Source organism: Dama dama, chromosome 18, assembly GCF_033118175.1.
Source record: "Dama dama isolate Ldn47 chromosome 18, ASM3311817v1, whole genome shotgun sequence".
Taxonomy (NCBI): Eukaryota; Metazoa; Chordata; class Mammalia; order Artiodactyla; family Cervidae; genus Dama; species Dama dama.
Window position 1 is genome coordinate 8,039,066 of NC_083698.1, and position 20,554 is coordinate 8,059,619.

The 20,554-nt window shown below is 40.1% G+C and overlaps 1 protein-coding gene across 4 annotated transcripts in view; it reads left to right on the top strand.

Annotated features, from left to right (window-relative positions):
- CDK14 (cyclin dependent kinase 14) overlaps positions 1-20,554 on the top strand; it is a 738,271-nt gene that overhangs the window by 612,904 nt on the left and 104,813 nt on the right. For all 4 annotated transcript variants that reach the window (XM_061164852.1, XM_061164850.1, XM_061164851.1 and 1 more), the window contains one exon: positions 20,207-20,346. In XM_061164852.1, coding sequence (XP_061020835.1) covers positions 20,207-20,346 — 140 coding nt within the window. The remainder of the gene's footprint in view (positions 1-20,206; positions 20,347-20,554) is intronic.

Genomic DNA, 20,554 nt, shown 5'->3' on the forward strand with positions numbered 1-20,554 from the left:
GCTAACTCATTTGAAAAGACCCTGATGCTGGGAAAGATTGAAGGCAGGAGGAGAAGGGGACGACAGAGGATGAGATGGTTGGATGGCATCACTGACTTGATGGACATGAGTTTGGGTAAACTCTTGGAGTTGGTGATGGACAGGGAGGCCTGGCATGCTGCGGTTCATGGGGTTGCAAAGGGTTGGACACGACTGAGCGACTGAACTGAACTGAGCTGAATCTGACTCTTCAGTGCTTCTCCCAAGAAAATAAATGATGGAGTGAAAGCCTAATTGCCCAAAGACTCTCATTACTGTGTTGTACTTTTAAATTTTTAAAAGTAAAGACTTAACCAAGATTAAGGGAACGAGGGAACATTTAATATATCATGACTCATGAACCCAATGGAATTTTTTTTAACATTCTTTGAGACTTTTTTGGGGGGCTGCTTTGGATCTAGTTGCGGCATGTAGGACCTTTCATTGCAGTGCATGGACTCCCTAGCTGTGGCGCGTGACTTCAGAGAAGAGGGCTCAGTAGTTGTGGTGTGTGGGCTTTGTTGCTCTGTGGCATGTGGGATCTTACTTCCACAACCAGGGATGGAATCCACATCCCCTGCTTTGCAGGGTGGGTTCTTAACCACTGGACCACTGGGGAGGTCCCAACCCAGTGGAATATTACACAACAATGTTAGGATGGTATTATGAAAACTTTGAAAACATAGGGAATGCATCAAATTATTTCTGGAAAAAGGCAGAATTAAAAATTGTGTATATATTAATATATTAACTTGAAAATTATGTCTGTGAACTGTGACTGAAATATAATATACAAAATAAAAGTAGCTGTGTGTGGGTAGCAGAATTTGAGGTAATTGTTTTTCTACTTTTCAAAAATTGTCTTTAGTATTATTGTCACATCATTTTAATAAAAGTGTTTCTAAGTTGATATAGATTTCCTATTTGGGGTGATGAAAAAGGTTTTGAAGTAGGCATTGGTGATGGTTGAACAATACTGTGAATGCAGTTAATGTCACTGAATTATATACTTCAATATAACAGATTTTAGGTTACATATGTTTTGTCGTCGTCGTTGTTCAGTTGCTAAGTCATATCTGACTCTTTGCAACCCCATGGACTGAAGCACACCAGGCTTCCCTGTCCTTCACTGTCTCCCTGAGATTGTTCAAGTTCATGTCCATTGAGTTGGTGATGCTGTCTAAGCATCTCATCCTCTGCCGCCCCCTTCTCCTCCTACCTTCAATCTTTCCTAGCATCAGGGTCTTTTCCAGTGAACTGGCTCTTCACATCAGATGCCCAAAGTATTGGCACTTCAGCTTCAGCATCAGTCCTTCCAGTGATTATTCAGAGTTGATTTCCTTTAAGATTGACTGGTTTGATCTCCTTGCAGTCCGAGGGCCTCTTGAGAATCATCTCCAACACCCCAGTTTGAAAGCATCAATTCTTCAGGGCTCACCCTTCTTTATAGTCCAACTCTCACATCTGTATATGACTACTGGAAAAACCATAGTTTTGACTATGCGAACTTTTGTCAGCAAAGTGATGTCTTTGCTTTTTAATATGTTGTCTAGGTCTTCATAGCTTTCCTTCTGAGGGGCGAGCATCTTTTAATATCATGGCTGCAGTCACCATCCACAGTGATTTTGGAGCTCAAGATAATAAAATGTCACTGCTTGTGCTTTGCCACAGTTAAAAAAAACACCAGATCTCTTCCACAGTGATCAGTATGGTGTCGCAGTCTCCACGATGGCCCCCAGTGATCCTGTCTTCTGGTGGTCTCACCCTCGGGTGGACCCTCTCTGTCTGTACTGGGATTGGCCTTGGTGACCAGTCGCACACGGCAGAAATGGTGGAGTGAGGCCGCCATCTTGCCTCTGAGTGCCGCCTCTCTCTGTGTTACCGACTCCCGGAAGTCAGCTACCACGTCATGTGAACACTTCCTCCCGCGTGGGAGCGGCCCGCGTGGTGAGGAACTAAGGCCTCCTGCCGACAGCCGTGTAACTGAGCCTCCTGGGGTGGGTTCACCAGGCCCAGCAGTGCCTCCAGTGACTGTCGGCCTAAGCGTCAGCCTGACTGCAACCTTGTGAGAGACCTGGAGCCAAAACTACCCAGTTAAGCTCTTCCTGGATTCCTGACCCCCAGAAACTAATGTGACCTCAGTATGGACTTAAGTTCGACTCTCAGGAATTTAAAGAGGGCTTTTTAAATTTGGATTTTCAAAGGAAATTTTATGTGAAAAAGTGCACGCAGGGATTTTTTTTGTTGTTGTTATTGTCATCATTTAATTGTTAAGTCATGTCTGACTCTTTTGCGACCCCATTGACTTAGCCCGCCAAGCTCTTCTGTCCATGGGATTTTCCAGGCCAAGAATGCTGGCAGGAATACTTCTCCAGGTGATCTTCCTAACCTAGGGATCAAACCTGAGTCTCCTGCATTGGCAGGCAGATTCTTTACCACTGAGCCACCAAGGAAGCCCATGCAGTGATAAAAATTGCAAAGAAGTAAAATGGTGTATTCGCTCAGACCTATATACACAGTAGTAAACATTGAATGAGTTAAAAAAATCATTATCTCTAATTTTTAGACATATGAGATGTTTTATTTTCTTTTATATGTTTCAAGATTTTTTAAATTCTCTCGAGTGATACGTCTTACTTTTATAATGAGGAGAGAAAGATATGAATAGAGACTTTAGAAGGATGATATAGAGGAAAGCTTCTACATTCGAGACATGTAGCATGTTTTACCCCCACTTGCTGTGTGACTCTGGCTGCAGGCTCCTCCCCTCTGAGCCTCAGTTCTCTCATCTGTAAGAAAAGATAATAGTGATCATCTCATAGCTCTGAATGCTGAATAAGGGAGACTATGTATGAAAAGTCTCTAGCACATAGTGAATCTTCAATAAATGCTTTGTCTCCTTTGTGTACCTTCCTGTAGTATTTTTTTAAAACATTTATTATTTATTTATCTGGCTGCATTGAGTCTTAGTTGCATCATGTGGGATCTTTCATTTTGGCACGTGGGCTGTCTCCTTGTGGCACCTAGGTTCCCGAGCCCGGAGGCTCGGTCAGGTTACAGAGCTTGGATTCAGTAGTTCCACGGCATATGAGATCCTAGTTCCCTGACCAGGGATCGAACTCACCTCCCATGCATTGCATGGCAGATTCTTAACCACTGGAACACCAGGAAAGTCCTTCCCATAGTATTTAGAACAAAGGTGTCAGTTGCTGGCTGGTCATGTCTTTTGTGACACTCAGGGATGATTGGTTCAGCAGGTAGTTGGTTCATTGTGCGGCCAACAGGACACTCTTTGCAGGAGAGATAGGAGGCTTCTTGTAGGAGCAATAAGCATTAAAAGCTATTTGACTTTTCATCCTAAAGATCATCAACCCCTCGTAGAAGACACCCAACTTGTCAGCCTTAATCCAAGTCTTGTTTTAGATGTAAACACATAGGCCACCACTTCTTTACATCATAATGAAATCATATTTTCAAATTCCAGATGCAATGTCATAAGATAAAGAAACCGAGAGTCTCCAGAAAATATATTTTACGTTTGCCTGGAACCAAATTTTAATAACACATAAGCTCTGACCTAACTGAATATTCTTTCATGAATTTAAATGGAGAACTGATTTTGGTGATTTTTCTCCAATCCTAACCATTTAATATCTTTAACCTATAAGGCAGCAATTCCTTTTTTTTTTTTTTTAAGGGGTAGGGAAACATTATCTCTTCTATATCAGCACAGGATGCTAAACTGTATGTTTGCCTTTAAAAAAAACTTTCCTTTTTACATTTTTCTTGTTATCTTGGATCATGTCCAGTTTCTAAGGAAATAAACATGTGAAGAAAGAGTTCTGTGGAATGTTAACTGCACTGATATTTTTCTTCCTTTTATCATGCCTCCAAGATTTGCCAAAGTTGATATAAATTCACCATGCCTTCTTTAAAAAGCATAACAGCAAGGCATTCTTCCTGTAGGAATCGGACTGTAAAAGGTGATTTCCTTTTAGTCCATTTGGTTTAAGCCTGTAAAAAGCATTAAGTGAAAAATCTGATATATTTGTTAGGGCATTTATTGCATTACTAAGTTATATTTTCAGTTCTCAGTGAAAGGTTTATTGAGAACATAAACTTTGAAGAGATTTTGTTCAGGATTAAAGAATATTTTTTCTTCTCTTCTGGTGAAATATTATCACACAAAATGATACCTTCCAGGAGCTATTTTTAGCATTGTTTACAGTCAAAGGACTCACGGTTCCATTCTAGCAAAGCAAATATCAGCTTCCAATACCAGCCTCTGATGATGAGATTTGTAGCTTCTCTAGGGTTTCAGAGGCATGAAAGGCTATGAAGTTACCATTTTCCATTAACTCAATTTACCCTAATATAGATGCACCAATAAGTTAAACTGTTTTGCAGGAGTATTTTAGAGTGAAAATGGTTTTCATATTGGACTAAATATTTATGACTGATCCATCTGAAATGTAAAAACGAGCCATTGCTAAACTTTAATGTGGATTGATTTCTTTTTTGATAGAGGAAGATTTGAATTTAATCTCTTGATGCAGTCTTCTATCATCAAAAAAATGAGAGTTGTCTTTTTTGGATGAAACAGTGCTATCATCAACCACTTTGAATTCAGGAAAATTGGATAATCTTCATTCTCTCAATAACATAAATATCAAAAACATCACAAGGGTAGAAAATTCATTAACAATTTACTTTGCTTCACTCTTGATTTACTAAAAATGTTTGGAAAACTTGTGAAATAGGTGAAATAATATGATACTCTTAACTGATTTCAACAAGTTTGGGTAAGAAAAGATCGATCTTCACAGCAGTCCTGTGGAGTAGAATAGGGCTAGTAATTTTATCCTAATTCTGCATGCAGAAGTCAGAAAGTTTACGAGTTGTTGATATCCTTCGGATAACAATGGAATTTTAAGTGGGGAAAGGTCACGTGGTTATGAAGGGTTAAGAGTTTATGATGGGTGGTAACAATAAGCAAAATAACTGGGAGGCTGGAAATGAATTCTTTTGTTGAATGCACATCCTTTGGGTTTTGAAGACATTCTACACCTATTTGTGAGTTTAGAATTTCTTTTAAATATTCTATAAGTTTTAACCTTCTGATTACAAGGATTAATTATTATTTCTGTATTTTTCTTCATTTATTTTACTGAAAGAAGATACTTCCTTTTCTACAATGTCCTTCAATCAGAGGATTGAAAAGTCACTCTTTTGTGCCTCTTCTGCTGTTCACCACATTATTAAAGTAAAATACTAAACAAAAATATAGAGTCTCATGAACGCTATTCAGCAAAATCTAGGAATGTTTTCTAAAATGTAATATAATGCCTGACAGCTTTGTGCTATTCCTATATAAGAAAATTGTCAGTATTTGGCAAGCTGTAATAAATCTTCAAGAAATTTTTTAAAATTATGTAGTGTGTAGAATTAGAGGTGAGATGCATGGGGGTTATAGTGTTTTATATAAACTACTAAAAACCACAATTTTACAACTCAAAAAAGTCACTGCTACTAGGTGCTGGGGAAGTGGCATCTGCAGAAACAGCATGGTCAGCCAGTTACGTCTTCCTTTCCTGTGAGCAAGTTACATGGGAGCATGATCTAACTTTGTGGTAAAGTAAAAGTAAGTGTGAATACACAGGGCTTTTGTTGCGAAGAATATAACAAGAAGTTCACTTATATTAACTGTTCCCCGTGAGTATTTAGTAATGATAACATCTACATCTTAGACTTATGAAATGTAACTATGAAAATCTATAGCTCTGTAGTAGTACATGGAAAAGGCTAGTATAGTTAGGCAGAAGTTAACCCTGGGTCAGGAAGATCCCCTGGAGAAGGGAACGGCGACCCATTCCAGCATTCTTGTGGCTTCCCTGGTGGTGCAGGTGGTAAGGAATCTGCCTGCAATGCGAGAGACTAGGGTTTGATCCCTGGGTCGGGAAGATCCCTTGGAGAAGGGAATGGCTACCCACTCCAGTATTCTTGCCTGGAGAGTTCATTGGACAGAGGAGCCTGGTGGGCTACAGTCCATGGGGATCCCAAAGAGTCACACACTGTTGAGCGACTAACAACCAATTTTTTAAAACCAGACCACTCTCTATTTGATTTCAGACTGAACTTAAAAGTTTAAATTCAATGAAATCTCTTATTTTCTGGGGAAGGTAGAAAATTATAATAAATAAAATCAAAGCAGAAATTTGGGATAAATAGCTAAGCTCTGAAATCCAAAACAAGAATTTAGCGTTTTCCTTTTTCTGGCCCACTTTTTGGCAGTTTATATTACTCTTAAGAGTGTCAGTGCTAGCGTTTTCAAAAACTCGATTCATTCACACCCTGCTGAGGGCTCTACAGCACTTTCTGTATTTTTCCACCAGATAGAGTTTACTGAGAGGGCAACTATATGTTGAGTAAGGGTTAGATGTAAAAGAAAGCCCAGCAGTGCAGATTAGTATGACTGGCGTTGGGGTTATTCATTTTGTTCACGTTAAGGTGGGCTTTCCCTGTTGTGTTAGTATCTAGTAAGGGCACTGGAAGTGTTAGCAAGAATAAAGGAAGAATAGTCTCTATAGCAATGGAGTTCAGAATTAAAGGAAGAGAAATACAGAAACAGGTAAGGTGTCCGTAAGAAATTTAAAGTAATCCAGTAATCCCTTACAAACTGAGTAATGTATAGCTTGGTGTATGTGTATGTTTGTATGTATGTATATATAATTTATATGTATGTGTATATATACACACATGAAGAAAAATGAGATGAAAGGTTAGCCGCTCAGTCATGTCCAACTCTTTGCGACCCCATGGACTGTAGTCCACCAGGCTCCTCTGTCCATGGGATTCTCCAGGCAAGAATACTAGAGTGGGTTGCCATTCCCTTCTCCAGGGGATTTTCCCAACCCAGGGATCGAACCCAGGTCTCCACATTGCAGGCAGATTCTTTACCATCTGAGCCACCAGGGAAGCTCATATATACTTACATACATACGTACAATACATTTTTGGCGTTATATATAATAACATGGGTTTCCCTTGGTGACTCAGATGGTAAGAATCTGATTACAACGCAGGAGACCCTGGGTCAGGAAGATCCCCTGGAGAGGGGAATGGCAACCCACTCCAGTATTCTGAGGAGCCTGACGCGCTACAGTCCATGGAGTCGCAGAGTCGGACATGACTGAGTCTAATCCAATAATCCCTTTACAAACTGACTAATGTATAGCTTGGTGTATATGTATGTATATATACATTATTTGTATGTGTGTGTATACACATATACATATATATATATATATACACATATACAGTAAATCTTTGGCATGACATATAATGGACACTAAAGAGTCAGCAATCAGGATACTTTCCATTTTGTAAGTGTAGCCTTTGATGATCTGGATAAAATAAAGTTGTATGTGTGAAAGCACTTCATAGACCATAGAGCTCTCTGCAAGTATCACTATCATTATAGCATTTTAACAGTTAAGTAAGCTGACCCTGATGGGAATGAGTGTCTTCCAGGGGGACTGTGTCATTAAACAGTTTAACAAGAGTAGGATGGATGAGAATTGAACAATTTTCTGTGCACAACAAAACACCACCTATTCACGGAGACTCATATAACAATGTTATCTGTTTACCTTTGAAGGGAGGACTCATTATTATTATTGTTATTATTATTATTATTTTAACCAGCAGTGCATTGAAAATCCCAGCATTAAACAACTCTGTCTTCAGGATTAGAGTCTTGCCTCTCTAATTTCATTGTACAGCCCAGCACCTGGACTTGAGATTCACAGCCCAGACCTAAATCTTGCCTTATATGAGTCTTTATTTTCTTCCAAGAGTTTATTCCAGTGTCGGATTCCCTTCATCTTCTGCTTGACCAGTTACTAACCCCTATTTGCAAAATGAACAAAACCTATTTGTTTTTCTTTTTAATAACTCACGTTGTGAAAGATTTATGACCACGGTCCTCCCTCTAAGTCAGAACTTTGATATGAAGGTGATTAAATGAGCATTTGGCTTTTGATATATAGATGAGAAAGTGCTGTTTCTGACAGTTCTGGTCGGTACAGCTGAGGAAACAGTCAGACTTGCCTTTGTGGGTGGGTGAGCTTCTTCACAAATCATTTTCGAGAGATCAGTTGCAGTCTATTCCAGTGGCTGGCTAGTGCCCGTGTTGGCATCGTTGCCACGGAGATAAAATGTGCATTGCCAAATGCATGGACGCAGGCCCTCTGACTTTGCTCTGTGGCAGGAGTGGCCGTGAGTAAAGCATGAGGATGGACCCTCCCGACCCTCCCCTCCAGGCTGTTCTGTCTCCACCTCTGAGACTGAGCACACTCTTATGCTTCAGACATCAGCCCACAGGGTACATCGTTCTTTTCCATCACAGAATGCAAGTGAGGAATATTCTAGAACTTTCTCTTTTTTCATTGCCTTTTTAAGCCGTTTTATGGAAATAGGTGTCTCCACTGAACACCTTAATATGCAAATTGTACTAGCTGCACCTTGACTCTCTATGTCCCGCTTTCATGAGCTAAAAATGTTAATAAATCCCAGTGAAGATTTTTATAGAGATATTTAGAAGTCAGCTCTTAAGAACAAAATGTAACTTGTTTTAGTTGTTGTACAAGCAAATCATCAGTTTTAGAGGGAGTCGTTTGAAACTACAACGTGGAAAAAAAACAAACAAATGAAAACCCTTGCTGTCCCAGTTTATAAAGTATTTAAAAAGATGAGGATGAATTTCCTTCCCACTTAAAAAACAGTTATTTCTGAAGCGTGTACACTTTGAAGATGTTCCTTAAAGACCAGAATCTGACCTTAACATGTTTTTGCCCCAAAATGATTGTTTATTTTTTAAATTCATGTGTCTCAGGTGAGGTAAAACCTCCCTAAGTGTAAAAATTAATACCATCAGTTCTCATGAAAACACTCAGTCGTTCAACACATGCTGTGTCCCCACACTGTACCAGGAACTCTGCATTATAAGAAGTGGTCCTCTTTGTCTTGCCATCACCCAGTTCTTCCTCTTTTTTGCACTGTTGTTTTCATCCTCTACTTCCTTCTTCTTCTTCTTCTTCTTTTTTGACTGCATCAAGCAGCATGTGGGATGTTAAGTTCCCCTACCAGGGATTGAACCCGTGCCCTCTGCAGTGGAAGCATGGGGTCTTAACCACTGGACCGCCAGGGTGGTCCCCATCCTGTACTTTCAATTTTCCAGTGATGACCATCTCCTTTAGTGTGGCAAAAAAGACTTGAGATTTGCTTTACTCTTTGTTTTCAAGATGGCCTAGAAACCTGGGTGAACTTGTAAAGCAGTTAGTTGACAGACCGGGTGAAGGGAAGTGAGAGGCCCTGGTTGGACCACTGTCTGGATGGCAGAGGGGAAAGCTGTGGAAAGAGGGATGCTCAGTGGTCAGCCACTACTGCTATGCGCGTGCTCCCTGCCTCCAGGTCACACTCAGGTTCTTCCGAGGTCAGAGGACACCTGATATAAGAGCCCGACAGCCCTTAACAATCGTCTGTTCCATTTTCCTCATTTCTGAGGTGGAAAAACTGCGCAAGGGGTAAAGAAAATATCCTGCCCTCTAGTCATGTCTTTTTGCTACTCACGTTATATCCTTGCATATTTTTTTTTAACCTCAGGTAAAGTGTGTGAGTGTGTGTGTGTGTTTGTGTGTTGCATAGGAAGGGACTCGGAAAAGGATGAAAGTTTGTTATGATTAGAACAGCAGAATACCGTTATTTTCAGCGATGTTAAAAGCATTTGTCTGAAAGTGAATCGTAAGATTCTCTCCACACACACACACACAAACACACACACAAAATAACTCTGAATTCAGTAGATATTGTTTCTCTTCATTGTCACACAGATTTATAATTTTGAAATTCCTTAAGATTTTTCCCAGAGAGTTTCCACAAATAACAAACACATCTTTTACTTGAAAAAAAAAAAAAAAGAATATATGGGACTTGCTTGGTGATCCAGTGTTACGACTCTGCACTTCCCCTGCAGGGGGCAGGGCTTCGCTCCCTGGTTGCAGAGCTAAGATCCCCATGCCAGCTGGTGTGAGCAATAAATAAGTGAGGAATGAGCTTGACAGTTTCTGTCGCACGTACCCTTCCTGTCGCATGTGACCCTCCGGAACTTGGAGCTGGTTGAGCGCGCCCTGTGGGCTGACAGGCGCAGTTCTGATAACCTGAGGCAGACCCCCACTCAGTGACCTGGGATCCAGCACTGAAATCTCTAGCTGGGGGGACTCACCATTAGCAGTTGGATCTCCCCATTTGCTGGGACATCCCTAGAGGCATCAAGGCTGCCCTCGGACACAGAAGTCCCCATGTCAGTCACTCACCGGAGCCAGCCTCCACCCGTGATATCCACAAACCTGCAACACTTCCTGTCTCCAAACTGCTTCCTCTGCTGAATTTCCATGACAGGTTCCCCTGACCCTACCCTCTCACATCTCTAGATGGCCTGATCTCCGTCCCCCTTGATCAAGACGTAGAGCCATTTGAAAAAAATCCTCTGGCGCCCCTTTCTTAACCTCTCCCACCTCCAGCTTCAGGCAATCACTGATCACGTTTCTGTTTCTACAATTCTGCCTTTTTCAGAATGCCATCTAAAGAAAATCATTTGTATGTAGCCTTGGCTTCTTCCACTTAAGAAAATGTGCTGGAGAGTCATCTATAAAGTTGAGTGGTAGGGCTTCCCTAGTGGCTCAGTGATAAAGAATCTGCCTGCCAAAGCAGGAGACACAGGTTCGATCCCTGGTCCAGGAAGATCTCACATGCTGCAGAGCAGCTAAGCCTGTGTGCCACAGCCTGCCGAAGCCTGGGAGCCCTAGAGCCTGTGCATGGCAACAAGAGAGGCCACCTCAATGAGAAGTCCCCGCTTGCCATGCTGGAGAAAAAGCCAGCACAGCAACAAAGACCCAGCACAGCAGTAAATACATTTTTTAAATTATTTTTTTTTAAAGTTGCATGTAGAAGGAACATTAGCCTGAAACAACTTCACTTAAGCTAGTTTTCAAGGTTTAATAGAGGTGACCTAAAAGAATTAATTAAAAAAAAAAAAGAGGTGAGATAGCAATACCAGTTTTTGATTATTCCAAGGAGAAATGCCTAAAAATTTGCAAGTGTCGGTGATTTTACAGTAGCCACTTAGATTATAGAGTATGGGTGGGGGGCAGGAAAGTCTGTTCTACTACCACTAAAAATCACCTAAATACAAGATAAAATACAAGCACATCCAGTCAAATGTGTACCCATAGCTGAACCAAGAAGACATTACGTGAAATCTCCAGGGGCCAAGAATGGAAAACACAGAGTGATAAGTAAGTGTCACAGTTGGAACTGCCCTGGAGGTGTTCCTAAAACAGGAACATGGAGCGATCAGGGGGTCAGGAAACAAGACTTTGGGCCTGAGAAAGTTGGAAGGGTGTAGGAATTGAGATTCCCCACAGAGAGTCAAGGCCCTCAAAGCACTTCAGTCAGTAATGGGCTCGCTTAAAAAAAAAAAAAAAATCTACTTCCAGCAAAGAGAGACTGCAAGGACAGTTGTTTGTGTTGGCCTTGGCTCTGACTGGGGATGAAAAAGACTCCCCTGAGAATTCTACACATTTAGGTTTGAGTTTACATAACTCACTTGGTCTTGGAAGCCAGCAGAAAGAACTTGGAGTTCCTAGATGTTGAGAGAGCTCCAGGGCTCCTGGCAGAAGCATAAATCCATATAAAGAAACATATTCTCAACCCAGACACCTCAGGAGTCCCACGGATTATCAAAGCCAAGCACGAGCTGAAAATCCAGAATTATAAAACATGAAAAAGTCATTATGAGTGATGCTCAGTAGCAAAAGCAACAAAACTGGACTCCTCCACCTCACTCAGAACTTCAGATATTGGAAATTATCATAGAACATAACTATATTTAAAATATGCTTCTCTGTCCATGGGGTTCTCCAGATAAGAATACTGGAGTGGGTTGCCATTCCCTTCTCCAGGGGATCTTCTCAATCCAGGGTTCGAACCTGGGTCTGCTGCACTGAAGGCGATTCTTTACCCTCTGAGCCACCATGGAAGCCCAAAAAAGTAAAAGGTCACATTAAAAACTTGAACAGGAAACCATTCAAGTTGAAAATGCAAATTTGTCAGAGATTTAAAAAGAATTTATAAGAACAAAATGACTAGGGAAAACAGCATATTAGATGCCCCTGATTAGAGTTAGTTGCGCTGGAAGATGGCTCTGAAGTCATTACTGAGAATGGAGAACAGAGGGACTAACAGATGGAAAATATGAAAGAATAAGTGAAGACATGGAAAATTTAATAAGATGGCATTACATTGGTGTTATTAATACAAAATTAGGGAAGAGAGAGAATTGAGCTAAGGCAATATTCGAAAAGTAATGACTGAGATCTTCTTCCAGAATTGATGAAAGACATGAAACCTCAAATTCAGGAAACACTGTGAATACCAACCAGGTTAAATCAAAAGAACCCCATGCATCACACCTACAGAACTCTGAGCAGGAAGAGAAGAGCTAACAGGCATCAAGAGAAACCTGTCTAATGATATCTTCTGAGTTAAGGGAAAATGCTTTAAACCTAGAATTATACCATCAGGCAACCATTATCCTGTATGGAAACAAAACAGAGAATTTGCCACCAACCTCTTTAGTTATAGTACTTCTAAAGTTTGTATTTCAGATACAAAAAAGTTACCTGGAAAGGAATGTCTAAAACGTGAAAGGAAAGCTGATTAAATAAGTGACAAACACAGGTAAACTTTAATAATAATAAACAAAACAGTGTTTAGTGTGTATCCTTATGTAGAAAGTAGAAATAAAATATTCAACAGTATAGCATGAAAGATGGGACTAGTGTCGTCAGTATTCAAGTGTTCCTATTTTTTGTTGTTGTTGTTTGGCAGGAGGGTAAAGAGAAGGTGTCACTTTGAAATGCAAATATTTAGAAGGTTAAGAAGCCCCACACACTTGGAGAACTAAGGGTGGAGTTATATAGTGTGGAAGCTTTTATGATGCACTTGATGGTATTAAAAACACTAAGCCAGCTTACCCTAAAGAGAACTCCAGTGGCTGTAGATTGGGCAATTCTGTGATGTTCTTGGTCACATATTTATTTTCTGGAGTGCAGTGGAGATTCTTGCGAGGAACATAGCATGACCTCTAAACAGACAAGTGAACTATAGAAATTCATTATTCTTTCACCAAGAACATCCATCGGAGGGCTTAACTAGGACCTGGGAGGACTGAGTTAAAACCAGGAGAGCAAGTTACAAGAGCTCTGACCCAAGAAAGAGAAAAGCAAATATTGTGTATTAACACAATATATTGTATCCACAATATATGGAATCTAGAAAACATGCTGCTGATGAATCTATTTGCAGGGCAGGAATAGAGACACTGACATAGAGAACGGACTTGTGGTCATAGCGGCGGAAAGACAGAGTGGGACGAGTTGAGAGAGCATGTCCCACCCTCTCCTTCCCGCGCTGTGACCACAAGTCCGTTCCCTATGTCAGTGTCTCTATTCCTGCCCTGCAGATAAGAACCTGCCTGCCAGTGCACGCAGACATAAGAGACACCGGTTTGATCCCTGGGTCGGGAAGATCCCCTGGAGGAGGGCATGGCAACCCTCTCCAGTATTCTTGCCTGGAGAATCCCATGGACAGAGGAGCCTGGCTGGCGATGGTCTATAGGGTTGCGAAGAGTCGGACACAACTGAAGTGACTTAGCACACACACATGTATCTAGCTAGTGGAAAGTTGTTGTATAGCACAGGGAACTCAGCCTGGTGCTCTGCGATAACCGAGATGGGTGGGATGGTGTGGGAGGTTCAAGAGGGAGGAGACATATGGATACCTACGGCTGATTCATGTTGATGTAAGGCAGGAACCAACACAACATTGTAAAGCAAGTATCCTCCAATTATAAATATGTAAATTGTTTTAAAAATTTAAAAAAAAAGAGTTCTGACCTAGGTGAGCCAAACTTGGGGAACTTCCTTTCTGTTGCCTCATTACCGGGTCACAGATTTGCTAGGGCTTGCCAGGAAGATCGTTTCACTTCCCATTACTCCCAGCCTCATACACAAAACACTGAGAATTTCAAATTTAGTATATTGAAGTAGATGTTCATTTCCTTCCATCATCCTTTGCATCACTTCTGTATTCTTTATGCAAAATTTTTATCTTCTTATAATCCCACTGTTTTTTTTAACCTAAATTAATGTGGCTCAAATGAAGTGACCACCTCTTATGAAGTCATACACAGCACAGTCCAACTAGTGTGACTTTAACAAATGTATAGAGGAACTTAAAAAGTGTGGTGTTAGCACATGGTAAGAACATGTGAAGCAGCTTACAGTACTGCTTTTTTTTTTTTTTTGGCAGTACTGCTTTTGTGGAGAAAAGTCATCAAGTTTTTGGTTGGCTGAAGAATGGTGATGCGCTGCCATCTAGCTAGGCTGTGGATGACTGGTTATGTCTTGTAAAATGAAGTTTCCTGGGACTGCCCTGGTGGTCCAGTGGTTAAGACTCTGTGCTTCCAATGCAGGGTGCAAGGGTTCAGTCCTCGGTCAGGGAAATAAGATCCCACACCCTGTGTGGTGTGGCCAAAAAAAAATGAAGTTTCCTAAAGAATTATCAGCGTGTTACAGGTCTGGGCAGAGCTCTGATGTTTGTTGTCTTAGCATAAATTGAAAGTATTAGTTGCTCAGTCATGTCCGACTCTTTGCAACTCCATGGGCTGTAGCCCGCCAGGTCCTCTGTCCATGAGACTTCCAGGACAAGAATATTGGAGTGGGTTGCCATGCCTTCCTCCAGGGGATCTTCCCGATCCAGGCATCAAACCCAGCTCCAGCTCTCCCACATTGCAGGCAGATTCTTTACCGTCTGAGCCACCAGGGAAGCCCCATTAATTGAAAGCAGAGTGAAATATGAAGATGCATTAAAATTTCTGAGACAAAAGTGGAACCAAGATTTTAAAAACAAGCACTTTTTGTATGTGGGGAAGTATTGTTCTAAAATCCAGCTGCACTTCATAGATACTAGCAGTCTTAGAACCTACTGTTGTAGTTAGTAAAGCCGGACTCCTCTGTGTCTTAATTTCCTTGGAACTGGAACTTTAGACTGGACCCAATTTATTGTATGTGTTAGTCAACATGTAGATTTGGTGAATGATAAGCCTAATGAAGCTTTCATACAAGCATTGATAAGCATTTTTATCAGGCCTCAAGCTTAGCAGAATTGCAGCCTGTGTTTGGATTACGATCAACTTGTTTGAAAACTTAGCAAAAAGTTTTTGCTGTTCGGCATTTAAAGCATGCTTCTCATTTTGATCAATTGACCTTTCCCCGAAACCATGCAGTATTGGGTCATAAATTTTCAAATCTATTCCCATTCCAGAATCTTATCAATACATAAGAATTTTAGAGCGACTAGGTGCTGAAATACCCAGCACAATACTTACATGTTTTTAATATCATGCAGAGTTAACATCCCAGGAGCTGCCCTCTTGTGGTTTATCCCTTCAGTCATTCCAGACATTGATAGGAGGGCCTGTATGGCTACTTGCCTGCTCTTTTATGTCTGTATCTGCCATATTTAAAACAGTATATGTCAGATTTGTGTAACCACAGATTTTGTTGGCCTTTGATCAAATTTTATGTTGATTTTTTAATTTGTTGTTGTTGTCCAGTTGCTAAGTCCTGTCTGACTCAGCAGCCCCATGCCCGGAGCATACCAGGCTCCCCTGTCCTTTTGGTAAATCCAGGAGCTAGCAAATTCATGTGCTTTGAGTCAATAATGCTATCTAACCATCTCATCTTCTGTCTGCCCCCTTCTCCTTTTGCCTTCAATTTCCCAGCATCAGGGTTTTAATGTCTTTCTATAAATTTCATTTTGTGTTGTTATGAAAAACTCCATTTTGAAAATCACAAATCTCTGGTTGTAAAGTTCAGGTAAAGTCCACATTGTATAGAGCTACATATCTTTAATCTCTCCAGACAAAAATGTCTTGAAATTAATTTAATGTTTGCACTTCAGGGTCCACCTTAAAAGAGAAGTCCTAAAAAAAGACTAGGAGTGAGCTGTTGAGTATTTTTGGCAAAACACTGTGTTTGTCTCATGTAGGACATATGAAATATGACCATTAGTTTAGGCAATATTTTTTTAAAGGTAGACATGATCTGTTGTTTTAGCTAAAATAATTCTAAATCAAAATTTCTGAAAATCCTTTAATTTTTTTCCAGTATTTATTGGAAATTGCTTGCCTACAATTGTTAGAGAGTGTAAATTTTTTTGCTTCTTTCTGTCTTACTTACAAAAGGAGAAATTTGTTTCTGCTGACAAATTGAGCAGACGTCTAACATTTTATATTCCTGTTGGGTTGTATAACTTAATATTTGTACACTTGATAATTTGTTGTATGTAATTGGTAAAATGGTGCTATACATGTTCAATCGTATATATACTGTCTGGGTTGTGTGGTTATAGTTCTTTGGAGAAATAATTTGTCTCAATACAAATTATGAAACTTACTGCTTGACTCTAAACATTGAAATAAATATATTGAAATGCAAAAAGTAAAGGAAAGAGTAACTAGTAAACACATGGAAGTGGAATGTATAACTTCTAAAATAGAAGATGGAAAATGTTGAATTTTAAAACTCAATCCAAAGAAGGTAGGGGAAGAGGGAAAAGATAAAAGCAGGACAAAATAGGATGCAAGATTAAAATAGTAGCAGTAATTCCAAATATATCAGTTATGTAATCGTGAAATATAAGTAGACTAAATTTTCTTCTTAGAAGACAGGGATTATTTAATTGGATAAACCCAGCTATGAAATGTTTGTGAGAGACACCTTAAAATTACAGATGTGAAATAATAAAAGAGGGTGACAAAAGGTATACCAGGCAAATACTAAAACAAAAAAGCTGAGGTCATTACATTAATAAGAAAAAAAGAATGTTAGCTCAGAAAACTTTATTAAAGATAGAGAAGGTCATCATAAAAGGATTAAAAACTGAATATACCAGGAAGAGATAACAGTGCTAGAGAACTAAGCTTTTAATTACCCAACTTTACAATATATAAAACGAAATTTGGCTCTCATCACTATGGGTGACTGAAAACAACCACAGTCATTCTAACATCCTGATAAAGTGAACTTAATGCTTGGGATAAAACTTCCGAATAAGATATCCCAGAAGTATCCTATCTCAGACTATTTAAGTGGACTCACGAAGGGGTTCTGGTGATGATGAAGACTGTGACGTGGAAAGAGCATGTGGGGAGTTGGAGTAGAAACAGTCATTTGTTGTTTCTGGCCGCGCTGGGTCTTCACTGCTGCGCGGCTTTTCTCTCATTGCAGTGAACGGGGGCAGCTCTAGTTGCAGGGCCTGGGCTTTTTCTTGCGGTGGCATCTTATTTGCAGAGCACAAACTCCAGGGCCCACGGCTTTCAGCAGCTGTGGCTCGTGGGCTCGGCAGTTGCAACTTCTGGATTCTAGAGCACCATCTTGGTAGTTGTGGCAAACTGGCTTAGCTGCTCCGCGGCATGTGAGATCTTCCTGGACCAGGGATCCAACCCACGTCTCCTGCGTTGGCAGGATTCTTTACCTCTGAGCCACCATGGAAGCCCCAAAAGTGGTTCCTGAAATGCAATAGCGCAAGCTTTCCAAATTAAAATTTTATACAATAATTCAAATATTTGTGCATAAACTGAAGAGCACAAATAAGCATTTTATTATTTTATTGACTTTATTAACAAGCTTGGTCTATTTTGGGAAGGGGAAATGTCTTAATTCCCTATATTCAGGTGTATATACAGTAAATCTAAATATTTATCACAAATATTAATTTATCATATTTATCATAAATATTATTTATACATTTACATTAAATGTAGATATTTATCATTCTTCAAAATAGTGAAATCATGCTACAAGGATGATTCATGGCCTGTTGCAGCTGGAAAGATGGCAGATGTAATGTGGTTCATCTCTCTTGCAACAGAGTCAGGCCTAACACTCATATCTACTCTCAGTCTGGCTCTGTTGTGTTTTATCAAAGCTGTATAAAATTGATACCAATATGTTATTCACCGTGAGTACACATAAACTGTACATTCAATATAAGTGAAGTTTTTAACCATGAAGTCTACCTATCTCAAAGTTTGCATATGATGTTTAGCAACATACTAATGAAATTTTTTTACTAGCGAGATAGTCTTAGTAAGAGGGAAAAATGACTTGGATGGTCCTGGACCCTATTAAAAGAAAGAGAAAAAGCACAGAGAATTTTAAGAACGCCTCCTTTTCCTTTAGACAGGTTTCTCATTGCCAGGTAGAAATTTAAAACCAATACACTGATCAGTTTTTTAAAAACATCCCTTGCAACAGCCAAACACTGAACCCCCATCAGTGAGACCTGCACTTACAAAGATTTAGAGATAAGGTCTCTTAGACTGGATCTTTGTATACTGTAATATTTTTCTTTGCCTTCCTCCTTTTCTCTTCCTCTTCCCAAACTCATGACCTCTTTTCCTCTTCCTCACCCCTAATCCATCCTCCCCACCCACACACCATTAATAATTTTAAATCAGCACTAAAGAGATGCTTGAGGAGGGGAAGGGAGAGAAGTTTTGGTCATTGAGGAAAAATGTTTATTGGTTAATTGCATTTTCTGTAGTGTCAGGGCTTTAGAAAGAATACCGACTAGCAGATGCAGCTTTTCTTCACATTCTTTTGGCCATCTCAGAGCCGCTGTACTTCACTGCATCTTACTGCACAAACTCCGGAATCTGTGGGTAAAAGCCTTTAGAAATGATCTGAGAGTTTTGGTACATACAAGCCACTTTAGAGTCAACTGGTTCTAGGTGGATTCGCATCCTTTCAACCTGCTAATTGGGCAACTTATTACCTTCTCTGACTTCCACTTAGCTCCCCATGATGTTAAGATGGAAACAAGAGTTATCTTGCCAAATAGTAAATATGAGAGTTTGTGAAAAGTGCCTAAGAAAGTGCTTGACACATGTTGAACTACTCGTAAGTGGCAGTCATTGTTAGGAAGAGTTTAACTGTCATCTTTAGGTTAACTCTCTGGGTTTGACTGCTCTGAGAAGTGAAAAAGAGATTCCATGAAAAACAAGGCTGGGCTGGGCAGTGTGGTCTGCTACTCATTTGAAAGTTGTACCACATGGAAGATTTTACTCTTCTGTTTTTTTGGTAATCTTGAGACACATATTTTCTATCTACTGTTGTTTTAAAGGTCATCTTGAATTGATTCAGTCACATATGGTTTAAGCTCATCCCCTTTGTTAACCTGCACACTAATATTGCAATTGTTAATGTTTGAAGGGGCACTTATTCCAATAGTTTTTCATTCAATGTAAGAAAATGTAAATTCTTTGAGGAAAAGTAACTTTGGTAACTAGAGAATTTAACAGAAGATTTATTTTAATTCTCCTGGTTATTATATTAATTTCCTTGTAAATATCTCCAGATGTGTATGCAGTACATACATTCTCTGAACAAATTCTGGCTACTATTTGATAAATTATGTTCTGAAATTTTCTACCTAGGGACCTAATTCTATCTTGGAAACATCAGCCCTCGGCTCATAGTAGAAATCTGTTAGATCAATGAGGATACGAAGAGTAAAACCTGGTTTAGAGTAACAGATACTTTAAGAACTACTATGCGTCTGCTTCTTTTACTTTCAACAGCCATTTAACTTGTTTTCTTGTCTGGGAATAAATAAGCCCAGAAAAATTAGGTGAGCCTCATGTCTCAATCCTAAAGGAAATCAACCCTGAATATTCATTAGAAGGACTGATGCTGAAGCCGAAACTCTAATACTTTGGCGACCTGATGCCAAGAGTTGACTTGCTGGACAAGACCCTGATGCTGGGAAAGACTGAGGGCAGGAGGAGAAGCAGGAGACAGAGGATGAGATGGTTGCATGGCATCACTGACTCAATGGACGTAAGATGAGCAAGCTCCAGGAGATAGTGAAGAACGGGGAAGCCTGGCATGCTGCAGTCCATAGGGTCCAAAGAGTCAGACACAACTTAGCAACTAAACAACAGCATGTCTTACTTGGACTTTCTCTTTGTTCTGATTTCGCCCTTTTTTGCTTGTGTTTTCAGGCTCAGCTATGTGAATCATGCAGAAGATCTGGCCTCCAAGCTCCTCCAGTGTTCCCCAAAGAACAGACTATCAGCTCAGGCTGCCTTGAGCCACGAGTATTTCAGTGACCTACCCCCGCGGCTATGGGAACTGACTGACAGTGAGTGTGACAAGTTTGAGACATCTAATTGAAGCCGGGGCGTGATTTTAGCATCTATGTGTAACAGACATGCAGAGGGGTTCACATGTTTGTGCTTCTGTAATATTATGTGTGTTTATGTTAATATATGCATTATATGTATATGTGTGTATGTGTGTGTATATATACAAAGAGAAAGAGATGGAATGGGGGAAGGGAGGGAGTGTGC